This window comes from Drosophila biarmipes, chromosome 3R (assembly GCF_025231255.1).
Source record: "Drosophila biarmipes strain raj3 chromosome 3R, RU_DBia_V1.1, whole genome shotgun sequence".
NCBI classification, from domain to species: domain Eukaryota; kingdom Metazoa; phylum Arthropoda; class Insecta; order Diptera; family Drosophilidae; genus Drosophila; species Drosophila biarmipes.
Window position 1 is genome coordinate 14,806,747 of NC_066616.1, and position 10,924 is coordinate 14,817,670.

General features: G+C 50.0%; 6 protein-coding genes across 10 annotated transcripts; 3 read left to right on the plus strand and 3 right to left on the minus strand.

Moving 5' to 3' along the window:
- Positions 1-210: 210 nt before the first annotated feature.
- On the minus strand, positions 211-2,267 carry LOC108031025 (uncharacterized). 3 transcript variants are annotated; one of them, XM_050889199.1, is made up of 3 exons: positions 2,069-2,267; positions 1,225-1,397; positions 211-1,154 (listed from the first exon to the last, which is right to left on the minus strand). In XM_050889199.1, the coding sequence occupies exons 2-3, from the start codon at positions 1,265-1,267 to the stop codon at positions 223-225; spliced, it is 975 nt and encodes a 324-aa protein (XP_050745156.1). In that variant the 5' UTR covers positions 1,268-1,397; positions 2,069-2,267; the 3' UTR covers positions 211-222. The 3 variants fall into 3 exon arrangements, with proteins under 3 accessions (XP_050745156.1, XP_016959714.1, XP_050745155.1); XM_017104225.2 differs by having other exon boundaries at positions 1,225-1,408; XM_050889198.1 differs by lacking the exon at positions 2,069-2,267 and adding an exon at positions 1,622-1,728 and having other exon boundaries at positions 1,225-1,408.
- Positions 2,268-2,824: 557 nt separating this feature from the next.
- Positions 2,825-3,975, minus strand: LOC108032000 (plectin). Of its 2 annotated transcripts, none has more exons than XM_050889200.1 (2): positions 3,727-3,975; positions 2,825-3,669 (listed from the first exon to the last, which is right to left on the minus strand). In XM_050889200.1, the coding sequence occupies exon 2, from the start codon at positions 3,655-3,657 to the stop codon at positions 2,947-2,949; it is 711 nt and encodes a 236-aa protein (XP_050745157.1). In that variant the 5' UTR covers positions 3,658-3,669; positions 3,727-3,975; the 3' UTR covers positions 2,825-2,946. The 2 variants fall into 2 exon arrangements, with proteins under 2 accessions (XP_050745157.1, XP_016961285.2); XM_017105796.3 differs by having other exon boundaries at positions 3,723-3,914.
- On the plus strand, positions 3,952-4,861 carry LOC108032001 (plectin). The gene is given in 1 exon segment (XM_050889201.1): positions 3,952-4,861. A coding segment is annotated over 1 exon segment (795 nt). The 3' UTR covers positions 4,747-4,861.
- A 57-nt stretch (positions 4,862-4,918) lies between these two features.
- On the plus strand, positions 4,919-6,571 carry LOC108031936 (eukaryotic initiation factor 4A-III). Its single transcript, XM_017105716.3, has 4 exons — positions 4,919-5,176; positions 5,241-5,607; positions 5,665-5,856; positions 5,912-6,571. The coding sequence occupies exons 1-4, from the start codon at positions 5,044-5,046 to the stop codon at positions 6,417-6,419; spliced, it is 1,200 nt and encodes a 399-aa protein (XP_016961205.1). The 5' UTR covers positions 4,919-5,043; the 3' UTR covers positions 6,420-6,571.
- On the minus strand, positions 6,490-8,360 carry LOC108031937 (4-hydroxybenzoate polyprenyltransferase, mitochondrial). 2 transcript variants are annotated; one of them, XM_017105717.3, is made up of 3 exons: positions 8,177-8,360; positions 7,118-8,117; positions 6,490-7,061 (listed from the first exon to the last, which is right to left on the minus strand). In XM_017105717.3, exons 2-3 carry the CDS (start codon positions 8,093-8,095, stop codon positions 6,855-6,857), a joined length of 1,185 nt encoding a protein of 394 aa, XP_016961206.1. In that variant the 5' UTR covers positions 8,096-8,117; positions 8,177-8,360; the 3' UTR covers positions 6,490-6,854. The 2 variants fall into 2 exon arrangements, with proteins under 2 accessions (XP_016961206.1, XP_043946938.1); XM_044091003.2 differs by having other exon boundaries at positions 7,118-8,360.
- Positions 8,361-9,278: 918 nt separating this feature from the next.
- Positions 9,279-10,841, plus strand: LOC108031944 (high affinity copper uptake protein 1). The gene is made up of 2 exons (XM_017105724.3): positions 9,279-9,540; positions 10,069-10,841. The coding sequence occupies exons 1-2, from the start codon at positions 9,469-9,471 to the stop codon at positions 10,531-10,533; spliced, it is 537 nt and encodes a 178-aa protein (XP_016961213.1). The 5' UTR covers positions 9,279-9,468; the 3' UTR covers positions 10,534-10,841.
- Positions 10,842-10,924: the final 83 nt, after the last annotated feature.

Consider the following 10,924-nt stretch of genomic DNA (forward strand, 5'->3'; position numbering starts at 1 on the left):
TGATTTTTAATTATTTCACAATAGTCAATAGAAAACTTTAAACGAGTTATTGGAAACTACGTAAATTTTTCTCTAATTAAGCTATTGTTTGCCCCAAAACATTGAATTAAAGAAGAGAGCGTTAAGTGCCAACAAAACTTTATTGAAACGCTGCAACAAAATAATCATTAAATAAGGAAAAAAAATAAATAAGGATTAAAAAGCGTGGATCGAGGCAGTGCCTCATGGATGTCGGTGATTCCGCGGTGGTGGATCCCTCACATTCCGGTCGCTCTTGTCGTGGATGTGGACAGTCTCGGCCAGCTCCACATTGGCGTGCAAGGCGGCATCATTCGCATTGAGGTGGGCCTCCTGGGCGGACAAGGTGGCCTTCTCCGCCGCATCCCGAGTTTCCTCGTAGTCCAAGCGGGCCGCATAGGCCTGCGATTCAGCGTGCTCCAGCTTGGTCTTGGCCTGGGCCACCATATCGATTTGGGAGGCCAGTTCTGCCGCCGCCTCGGATGCCGCCTTCTGAGCCAGCTCGGAGGCAGACTGGGCATTGTTCAGGGCCGCAGTCAGGACACTCACATGGTTGATGGCCTGCTGGGCGGCATATTGGGCCGCCTTCGCGGATCTCTTGGCCTGCTGCAGCTGGGTCAGCTCATTCTCCATCGCCTTGTGGGCCTCCACGCTCTGATCCTCCAGTCGGTGGAGCAGCACCTCCTTGCCTTTCAGTACAGCCACCGCAGTTCCGGCTGCCTGGGCTGCCGCTTGCGCAAGAGTGCTCTTGGCCACATAGGAAGCCTGTTTGCCAGCCGCATTTTGGCTGGCCACTGCAGACAAGGCCTGATCGGCGGAACCCTTGGCGATGCTGCGGAGTCCATTGTCTGCCAGGTAACCACCGCTTCCCCCACCGCCTCCGCTGTGCAGAGTGTGCACTACGTAATCGGAGGAGTCTTCGAAGTGGGAGAGCTTCCCCTTGGCCGGCTCGAACTCATCGTGGTTTACGGCCTCGTAGGCGTAAGGTGGCACCTCGTGCTCGATCACCGCCGTTTGCTGGGGCACTGGCCCTGGTCCCTGGTGCGATGGAGGCGGCGGCGGAGGCGGCACATTGACGTGGTGGTGATAGTGCGCCTCCTTCCGCTTTACCTTGCGACCCAGCGTCGGTGTGGACACTTAATCACAGAGGGAAATTCCCCAATTAAGCCACATTTGCATGAGGAAGTCGTGTGCGGTGAGACTCACCCAAAAACAGCGTCAGGAGCAGCAGGTGCAACAGCGATGGCATCTCTTCTCTGGCGATTATGCAATGGAGCAGTGGCGAAAGGAAGGCGCGCAACCGGAAGACTCGTGATCGCCGCCGGTGGAAGCCTGTGTTCCTGTGTCGCTCTGGGAGTGCCTCCTCTGGGTTATAAAATCTGGAAGAAATCTGTAAATGCATTACTTAACTACACTCCGAAATTCAGCGTTTTTATAATCTAAAACCAAGATTTAAGGTGTTTGGTTTGCGAGACCAGTTTTCATCTCAGAAAATATAATCAAGACTACTTTTATCTCCACTTTAAGAGTACTTTGGTCTTGATTGATAAGGAATTTTTCTTCTTGAATAATTTAGAAGATCATTTTTGAAGGTTTGGCTAACCTACGTATTTTCTATATCACTTTTTTTGGGATAACCCATAGATTTACTTTGAAAGTATTTACTTTGGATGTTTGAAGGAAAGGCTTTTTTAAATATGCTGTGATGTCCTAAAAATGTATTTAAAATATCACATTTCAAAGTTGACTAAAGAATCCCTTTGAGATCATAACCGCACACAACCACAAATTTTTAGCCACTCCAAGGACACTTTCTCTGAGTGCACGATCATTATCACTTGGCAACCGGTTGCGTTACTGCCTTGCCTATTAGCTAACAAACAAATGGTGGTGCACTTTCTTTGCTCTAGGATGACCGGCAAGTCGTTAGTGTGCCACGACATGATATGTTCCACAGGAGAACCTGTTTAGTTTTAAGGCCAGCAAAACTGGACAGCACACAAATCACCCGGTTATCACTCAGCTTTGATGGGTGGACATCAAAACGCACCTCTCGATGATTCCGACAACAGACACGAACTGTGATCCTGTGTGGAGCAAAGGCGAAATGCTTCTGATTCGAGCGGAGGATCGCCCGCCAAGCGGAGGCAATGTGGATGGACGGGTTCGGTGGTTCGGTGGAAAACGCTTTTACTTTCGCACTCGGAGAAGCTGGGAGCGGCGAATGGGCTCAGTAAATCCGGTGGAGACTCGACGACGATTGCCAGTTGGCCACCGGAGGCGCCATGTATTTATAAACAAACTGGTCGGGTCGCCTGGCCGAAGAAAGTGCAAACCCGTTGGCTGTTGGCTGACGATTTTCTTTGCGAGTTGGCCATGCACCGAGCATTGTATCAACAATAATGGTGCTGGGTCAATGCTACCAGGCTGGCCGATTGGATAATTTGCAGCCGCAATTATGGAAGAGCCTCTAATTGCCATGAGACGCTTTAAACGCCGCTCCGGGTGAGATTGCATATGAGTAAAGACGTCAGGTGTCCGAGCCGATGATTGTTCGCTTCCTCGCGGATCCGCGTGTGAACACGGAGGAGTAGTCGGAAGTTTAGCGGGCAGTGTTAAGTGTACGCCTCTTGATCAGTAGTCTGAGGTAATAACAGCAAGTGGAACATCCCTATCGGCTGTGACTGGAAATAAGTTAGAAGATAAAATATAAGTAAACTGCATTATACATCAGATTGCTCTTGTTTAGTAGTAAATAGGTAAGCCAAATAGTACCTGAATATTTAAAATACTTATACACTACAAGTTAGGATAAAACAAGTGATACATTGAACCTTTATAAACATAGGTGGATATTTGTTCATAATCGAAACATAACAGCCTCCTTTTTATAAGCAAACAAAAAAATAAAAATAGAAAATATAAAAGTTAATGATCCTGGTGGGTGCGAGCCCTTTTCAAACGCAGGCGGTGCCTCAGTTCCGCCCTCCTGCGCTCCCGAGTGGCCCTTTGCCTGGCCTCCTGGGCGGCACAAGCTGCCTTCTCGGCGGCATTCTTGGTGTTCTTGAAGTCCGCACGAGCCACTTCCAATTGACGGAGTAGTAGCTCCACCCGCTTCTTAGCCGCATCAACCAGTTGCTGCTTTTCGCCCAGCTCCTGTTGGGCCCCACTGGCCACGTGCTCCGCGTTGACCACATTATCCTGGGCATTCTTCACCGCCTGCGTGATGGTCTTTAGTTGCTCCGCCGCCTGTTTGGAAGCCTGTCCCGCCGCAGCACAGGTGGTCTGGGTGGTCTGCAACAGAGTGCTCTCCTCCTGGACCACCAGCTCCCCCTCCCTCACCTCGGACTCCAGTTGCTCCACGATCTGCTGCTTCCCAGCCAGAGCCGCTTCTGCCGCCTTGGCTGCGGCCAGTGCCTTGTCGGCCAACTGTTGCTTCACTTGACGAGCTGCCGCCTCTCCCGCCTCCATCTGGGCATCGGATGCGTCTTTGGCCTCCTTGGCCGCTTTCTGGGCAATGCTCGAGGCCTTTATCTTCGTCTTGCCGTCAAGCTTGATGCCGCACTTGGCAACGTCCGAGGAGGTCGAGGGACAATTGTCTCCTCCGCCGCCCTGATGATCCGAGATCAGGCCCGCCATCTCTTCGGAGGACTGAAAGAAGTAACGATATAGCATAGTATTCAATCGGAAGGATTGCTCAGTACTTGCGCCATCTTATAGCCTTGTGAAAGGTTCAAGAATAAGACGAGAAAAACCGCTGGTTTAATGTCCATGTTCAGCTTCGGAAAAGTCCCTTTAAAATTATATAACACGACGACGTGATGTATATAGGCTAGAGTATCAGACCCAGTCAGTCGTCTTGTATCACAGTTTTGAACTATCAGTTTGTTACAAAACATCTATATTTTGTTTTCCTGATGAGCCTTGAGATTTATGTAAGATGCGAGATTCCCGATGCGTTACGAGTCCCTGGTTACGATGCTGCTTCTGGTGAACATCCTGCTGATGAGCACTGCGGAATCTGCCCACCGCAACGATCCGCGCTTCAAGCCGGCAGCCGGCTTCTGCAAGACGAACGTGAAGGCCAGCCAGATGGCCTCGAAGGCGGCGAAGGATGCCAAGGACGCCAAGGATGCGCAGCCGAATGCCGCCGAAGTGGCGGGTCAGAGGGCCAAGGCCATGCTGGCGGATCGGGCCCTGCAGGCGGCCAAGGCGGCGGAGGCGGCCCTCAACGGCAAGAAGCAGCTGCTGGACGAGTTCACCAAGAGTCTGGCAGAAACGAAGCGGGTCATCGAGGAAATCCAGCGAGCCATAGCCGCCAGCACCTGCTCCAACAAGGCGGCGAAGGGAATCCGTGAGAAACTGCAGAGATCCCTGGCCAACATGCAGAATCTGCTGCAGGAGATGGGAACCAGTCTGGAGAACATCCGCCGAGTGGCCCTCAGCGCCCAAAAGGAGGCCGCCGAGAAGCGCAGTCTTCTGGACGCCGCCAAACGGCGGGTGGAGGAGCTCCACAACTGCCTGGCCCAGGCTCAGACGGATCTGGAGCGCAACCGCGAGAACGCCAAGAAGGCCAGCGACGCCGCCACTGAGGCCCAACAGCGGGTGGACGCAGTGCGGCAGCTGGTGTCCAAGATCAAGATGCTGAGGCGAAAGGATCTGCAGTCGCTGAGCAGCTTTCTGCGCAGGAGGAGGAGAAGCAGCCCGGCGAAAACACAGTTGAGTTGATGGTTCCGTTTTAACAATAAACATGTTTATATTTTGTTATAGAACACCCAAAAACCAATTAGATTTTATAATAATTCGTTGGCGCCATTAAAAGCAGGGCTGCAAACAATCGATAGTATCGATATTTTAGGCAATGGTATATTTTTAGTATTTTCAAATAACTGCAATGGTGTATACTGTATACGGTCACACTCAAGCCGACCGCATTTTTTTCTGTGAAAGTTGGAAAATTAGCCGAAAAGATTGTAAATATTTATTAAAAACTGAGCAAAAACCGCACATAAACAAGCAGTGAAAATGGCGCGCAAGAATGCCCAGGCGGAGGACCTCTCCAACGTGGAGTTCGAGACGAGCGAGGACGTGGAGGTGATTCCCACCTTCAACGCCATGAATCTGAAGGAGGAGCTGCTACGCGGCATCTACGCGTACGGTGAGTGGTGGTGTGTATACCCATTTGTCGATCTTAAACTAAGCCACATCTCTGGACTCCCTAGGCTTTGAGAAACCCTCGGCCATTCAGCAGAGGAGCATCAAACCCATTGTCAAGGGGCGCGATGTGATTGCCCAGGCGCAGTCGGGCACAGGCAAAACGGCCACCTTCTCCATCTCCATCCTGCAGAGCCTGGACACCACGCTGCGAGAGACCCAGGTCCTGTGTCTGTCACCCACCCGCGAGTTGGCCGTGCAGATCCAGAAGGTCATCCTGGCCCTCGGCGACATGATGAACGTGCAGTGCCATGTGTGCATCGGCGGCACCAACCTGGGCGAGGACATCCGCAAGCTGGACTATGGCCAGCACATTGTGAGCGGCACCCCCGGACGAGTATTCGACATGATCAAGCGACGCGTGCTGCGAACAAGGTGGGTTTTCGAAGTGACCCCTCTAGGAGCCTTCTAATTTATATGTATATCTTGAAGGGCCATCAAGATGCTGGTGCTGGACGAAGCCGATGAGATGTTAAACAAAGGCTTCAAGGAACAGATATACGATGTGTATCGCTACTTGCCACCTGCCACTCAGGTGGTGCTCATCTCGGCCACCTTGCCCCACGAGATACTCGAAATGACCTCCAAATTCATGACAGATCCCATTCGCATCCTGGTCAAGCGGTAAGCTTTTAGGTTTTTCTAGCCATTCCCACATCTAAACCCTAATCTCTTACAGCGATGAATTGACGCTGGAAGGCATCAAACAGTTCTTCGTGGCTGTGGAGCGCGAGGAGTGGAAATTCGATACTCTGTGCGATCTGTACGACACCCTGACCATTACCCAGGCGGTCATCTTCTGCAACACGAAGCGCAAGGTGGACTGGCTGACGGAGAAGATGCGCGAGGCCAACTTCACAGTGAGCTCCATGCACGGCGACATGCCGCAGAAGGAGCGTGACGAGATCATGAAGGAGTTCCGAGCCGGCCAGTCGCGTGTCCTTATCACCACCGACGTGTGGGCCCGCGGTATTGATGTGCAGCAGGTCTCGCTGGTTATCAACTACGATTTGCCCAACAATCGTGAGCTGTACATCCACCGCATCGGTCGGTCTGGTCGTTTCGGACGCAAGGGTGTCGCCATCAACTTTGTCAAATCGGACGACATCCGCATCCTGCGTGACATTGAACAGTACTACTCCACACAAATCGACGAGATGCCCATGAACGTGGCCGACTTGATCTAAGCTAATATTCTATCTCTACTTTTATGTAACGCACCTTTTCCTAGCCGTAACAACAAACGAATGAAGTAAATACATTTGAAGAGTATTTGGCTTTCGATAGACAACCAAAATCTGTATAATAATAAATAACACATAAGAATTTAATACAGAAACCAGTTTGTTTTAGAAATGGAAAAAGGGGTTTCGGAGATGGGAGATTTACGTAAGTTCTTACGTCAGGGCGGGCACTTACAATTAAAAGTTAATTGATGCTTAAGTGAGCTGTGCACTTAGTCACCTTTTTTAGACTTAAAGTATTGCAAATAAACTAAAATTGTCATAAGCCTATTTACACGGTTTTACCTAATCAGATACCTAAAGACTTTGGTTTTGGCGAACAAAAAAGCGCGCTATAAACAATATTTAACACTGCAACCTCCGCTGTGATGGATTATCTCAGCTTATAACTTCGGGCTTCTGGGGCAACGCTGGAACATAGGAGCTAGCCGTAGTAGTCAGTGTGGCTTGGGGCTTTTTCTTGGTTTCGTCGGATTTCAGGAGGGTGCCCAGAACAATGCCGAGGAAGAGAATGAGTCCCACTTGGTGATTCGATAAGAACTTCTTGGCACAGTCGCTGGGGTTGTCAATGTTGAGCGAGTAGATCTGGAATACAGGAGTTGAGTAAGCTTCTTAGGGATTGAGAATGAAGGGTGGCATACCTGCTGCACTAGATGAGCGCCAACTATCCCGACAGCTGCGTAGTAAGGCAACGTTTGGTCGCAAGCCCAACCTGCGGCGGACAGACCCGTCAGCATGGCTGCTGTGAAGCCAGACAGCCAGGCCTTGGTATTCTCCCCAAATCTCAGAGCCGTGGATTTAACGCCTATTTGCAGGTCATCCAGCTTGTCCTGGTGGGCGTAAATCGTGTCGTAGACTATAGTCCAGCAAACGCCGGAGAGGTAGAGCGGCAGACAGGCGGCCAGATTGACGCTGCCCTGGGTGGCACACCAGCCCAGAAGGGCGCCCCAGTTGAAGGCCATGCCCAGGACCAGTTGGGGCCAGTAGGTTACCCTCTTCATGAGGGGATAGGTGATCACGAGGCCCAGGGAACTGGCCCCCAGTAATATGGACTGCCAGTTGAGCTGCACCAGCACTAGAAGACCCAGACTGAGCTGCGCCGAGAGGAACACAATGGCATCGAACTGGCTGATCTGGCCAGAGGCCAAGGGTCGCGTCCTCGTGCGTTCCACCTTGGCATCGATGTCCTTGTCCCAGAGATCGTTGATGGTGCAGCCTGCTCCGCGCATAATCAGGGCCCCGGTGCCAAAGAGGCCCAGCATGGTGAGATCTGGCCAGCATCCCGCATCCGCACTGAGGGCTATGCTCCAGGCGCAGGGCCAGAAGAGGAGGTAGGTACCGATGGGCCGATCGATTCGCATCAGCTGGGCGTAGGGTTTCGCCGCGGCCATGAGTTCCTCCACCGGCGTTAGGCGTTTCGCGGGTTCAGTTGCGGTGCTCGAGCTCCTGGAGGTTATATCCTGGATCTGGAGGTGCGGCCTGTTCCAGTCGCTGGGATCTCCTCCAATCAGAACACGCGCTGGTCGCCGGAGCAGCATGTGTTTTGTTGTTGCCGCCGCCGCATAAGAGCTGCGGAAGTGCATCGCGCTCGGCAGTCGCAGGTGTCTCAGCGCCAACATTGCAATTCACCTTGCGAAGCTCCTTGAATAGTTACAGCATTAAATCACCCAATATGAGGCGGTTTATTCATTGAAACTCACGAAAAAATGGCAAGATTTTTGGTGGAACTTTGGTTGGGAATGTCGCAGGGCTGCCACCCGGGAGAAGGTGAGCGCAGTGCCAACGGATGGGTGGAAAGAGATGATGGTCTGGCAGCACTGTCATAGTTGGCGCTCAAAATTCGAATTTCAAATGTGGAATTTAAATATTTTGTAGAGCAGTTAGATGTGTCTTAACTAGCTATGTTTTTTTTGTTTAAAATTAAAAATTAATAAAAAGTTGTGATTTAAGAAAAAGGAAATGTTTAAATTTATTGTGTAATATATTACAAAATAATAATGTGTGTTCCTTTCATACCCAATTCATTGATTGATTACCAACTCCATTCTTTCCTACCCCTTACAATAAGATCCATAGCAAAAAGGCCTCCCCATTTAACTAATAACCCAACCACTACCCCTCTGCAATATCGTTAATCTTTGCGCCCGTCACCCATTTTTCGAAATTGGCACACGGCGCAGGAATGTCCGTAGATTTTTGCACACGGCCGCGGCCGATTTGCGCACGGCCATCGATTTCAGCGGCATTCGGGGCCAGTTAGAAATAGCCCAGTAAGAAATAACACTCTTGGAAAGCCAAGTGGACTAAGACAGACCTCCGGCGATCAGCCGCCCGACGGTTGCTATCGCTCCGGGTGCTCTATGTATGTATGTAGGCATGATCAGACCCGGAGTAGGTGCCATAAAACCGTACTCGATCAAGAGAAAGAATGGAAAAGTTTCGACACCGTGTATTACAGCAACAATTGCAGGGGAGTATATTAGCCCATGATTGATAATCGGGATTGCAATAAATTCTGCACTCAAGTCGATGATTGAACCTTTGTCGTTGGCCCATAAATTAAATGGCAAGCCGGGGGAAAATCAAAGATCAGGGATGGTCCTATCTAGATCCAAGATAGGGATCTGCTGCAGATAGTATCTATTGTTTTGCCTCACCGCACTAAGATGTGAATGCATTTATGCTTATTCACCTGACTGTATCTGGGCCGGCGTTACTCTACTGGGTTCGCCTATCGTTGGTATCGCCGCTACTGGGTGATAACGAACCTTTCTCATTTCTCATAGATAAGCGCACTTGCCTATCGCCGCGGCGGCGGGATTAGGGTCGATTTTCTTTAAAAAACCACTCGCGAGCACAGGCTTCCAAGCAGTCAGCGCTCTGCTCTCAGCACCTCAGGTCTGGCGGCTACTGTTATCACTGTGCTTCCCCGATCGGCACTCGGATTTTCCACATCTTGTGTTGACTATATCTGTTTTGAAAGCCCCTCGACATGGACCACGATCATAACCACGGCTCGGATGACACCACCGGCACGGAGAAATCCTGCCCCATGATCATGGTGGTAAGTACCCAGGAGTTACACAATCTCTGCGGTCCAACGTTATAAATATTAATTCACTTGTGTATACGCTAAGCGCTGCAACTTAAAGCCACTCATCCAGTTTCGCTGAATGAGATTTAGCCGGAGAGCAAATAAGTATCTCGCCCGACATGGAATTCAAATTCTCTGGCTAGTCACTGCCTAGTATGTATATTTATAAGGCGAACCCGGCACCACAATGATTTATTTGCTCTCTGGCGGTTTTTAGGCGCTCTCAACAAACACAAATTGAATGTGCGTATACAGGGTGTTGCGCTCAATTCGGGGAAGTTTATTAAAATAATATCGTATTACAAAAAAAATTAAAAAAATAGATCAATATTAAATAATAATTAAATGTTAAAAAGATAAACGATGCTTTTCATATCTAACATCCCAGTCTCCTATTTGAAAAACGAGAAAGTATCTCTATCTCTATCTGTCATTTCTATCTGTATCTATGTTATTTAATTTGATTTTAAATATGTTTTTTCCTACCCCATATTGTAGTTCCATGCTGGTCACTGCGAGCGCATTTTGTGGCGCGGCTGGGTGGCCTCCACGGTGACCGAGTTCGTCCTGTCCGCGCTGGCCATCTTCCTGGTGTCCTTCCTGTACGAGGCGCTAAAGTTCCTGCGCCAGCAGTTGGCTCGCAGGGAAGCCCGGAAGGAGAGCGAGCGCCTGGCGGCGGAGCTGCGCAGGAAGAACGAGGCCCCGCAGTCCGGAGGATGCTGCTCCGAAACCCCACTGGCGGAGCCCCGGGAGCAGAGCTACTGGCAGCGCCTGTTCGCCTCGTCGCACATCTTCCAGTCCCTGCTGAACCTGCTGCAGATCGTCATCTCCTACCTGCTCATGCTGATCTTCATGACCTTCAACTACTGGCTGTGCCTGGCCGTGGTCCTGGGCCTGGGCCTGGGCTACTTCTTCTTCGGCTGGAACAAGAAGAACCCCGACGAGAGCGAGTGCTGTCCTTAGATGCAGGACATATTGTTGTTTTGTTCACCATTTGTTAAGCCCTTATCAGTTTTGGCTCGCACATCAAACAGTCCCGTCCCCAAGTAAGCACGCACATTGTCTAAAAATACACTTTTATTCGATAGTTACACTTGGTTTAATTGTAATTGATGTAATCGTAGCATAAATTAGTCAACTAGTTTACTTAGTGAGCATATTGTACAAACATTAGTTATGAGAACGCGAACCTATACAACACGTATGCATCTAAATCGAACCACTCAATACTTTCCATTTTACAAATAAAGTTTTGTATGTTTTATATGTGATTTACGTGATCTTCCAACTCAAAACACAAACAATCTAACATGAGAAAAAAAAGGCGCAAGGTAAATCTCCAGGATTACATGAA

Bases quoted from the DNA above. Each gene is read 5' to 3' on its own strand.
- LOC108031025 (XM_050889199.1), bottom strand. From the start codon at position 1,267: ATGCCATCGCTGTTGCACCTGCTGCTCCTGACGCTGTTTTTGG. The intron at 1,155-1,224 runs GTGAGTCTCACC...TCTGTGATTAAG, and splicing joins GCTCCTGACGCTGTTTTTGG to TGTCCACACCGACGCTGGGT.
- LOC108032000 (XM_017105796.3), bottom strand. From the start codon at position 3,791: ATGGACATTAAACCAGCGGTTTTTCTCGTCTTATTCTTGAACCTTTCA. The intron at 3,670-3,722 runs GTACTGAGCAAT...TACTTCTTTCAG, and splicing joins AAGGCTATAAGATGGCGCAA to TCCTCCGAAGAGATGGCGGG.
- LOC108031936 (XM_017105716.3), top strand. From the start codon at position 5,044: ATGGCGCGCAAGAATGCCCAGGCGGAGGACCTCTCCAACGTGGAGTTC. The intron at 5,177-5,240 runs GTGAGTGGTGGT...TGGACTCCCTAG, and splicing joins ACGCGGCATCTACGCGTACG to GCTTTGAGAAACCCTCGGCC. The intron at 5,857-5,911 runs GTAAGCTTTTAG...AATCTCTTACAG, and splicing joins ATTCGCATCCTGGTCAAGCG to CGATGAATTGACGCTGGAAG.
- LOC108031937 (XM_017105717.3), bottom strand. From the start codon at position 8,095: ATGTTGGCGCTGAGACACCTGCGACTGCCGAGCGCGATGCACTTCCGC. The intron at 7,062-7,117 runs GTATGCCACCCT...CCTGTATTCCAG, and splicing joins GCGCTCATCTAGTGCAGCAG to ATCTACTCGCTCAACATTGA.
- LOC108031944 (XM_017105724.3), top strand. From the start codon at position 9,469: ATGGACCACGATCATAACCACGGCTCGGATGACACCACCGGCACGGAG. The intron at 9,541-10,068 runs GTAAGTACCCAG...CCCATATTGTAG, and splicing joins CCTGCCCCATGATCATGGTG to TTCCATGCTGGTCACTGCGA.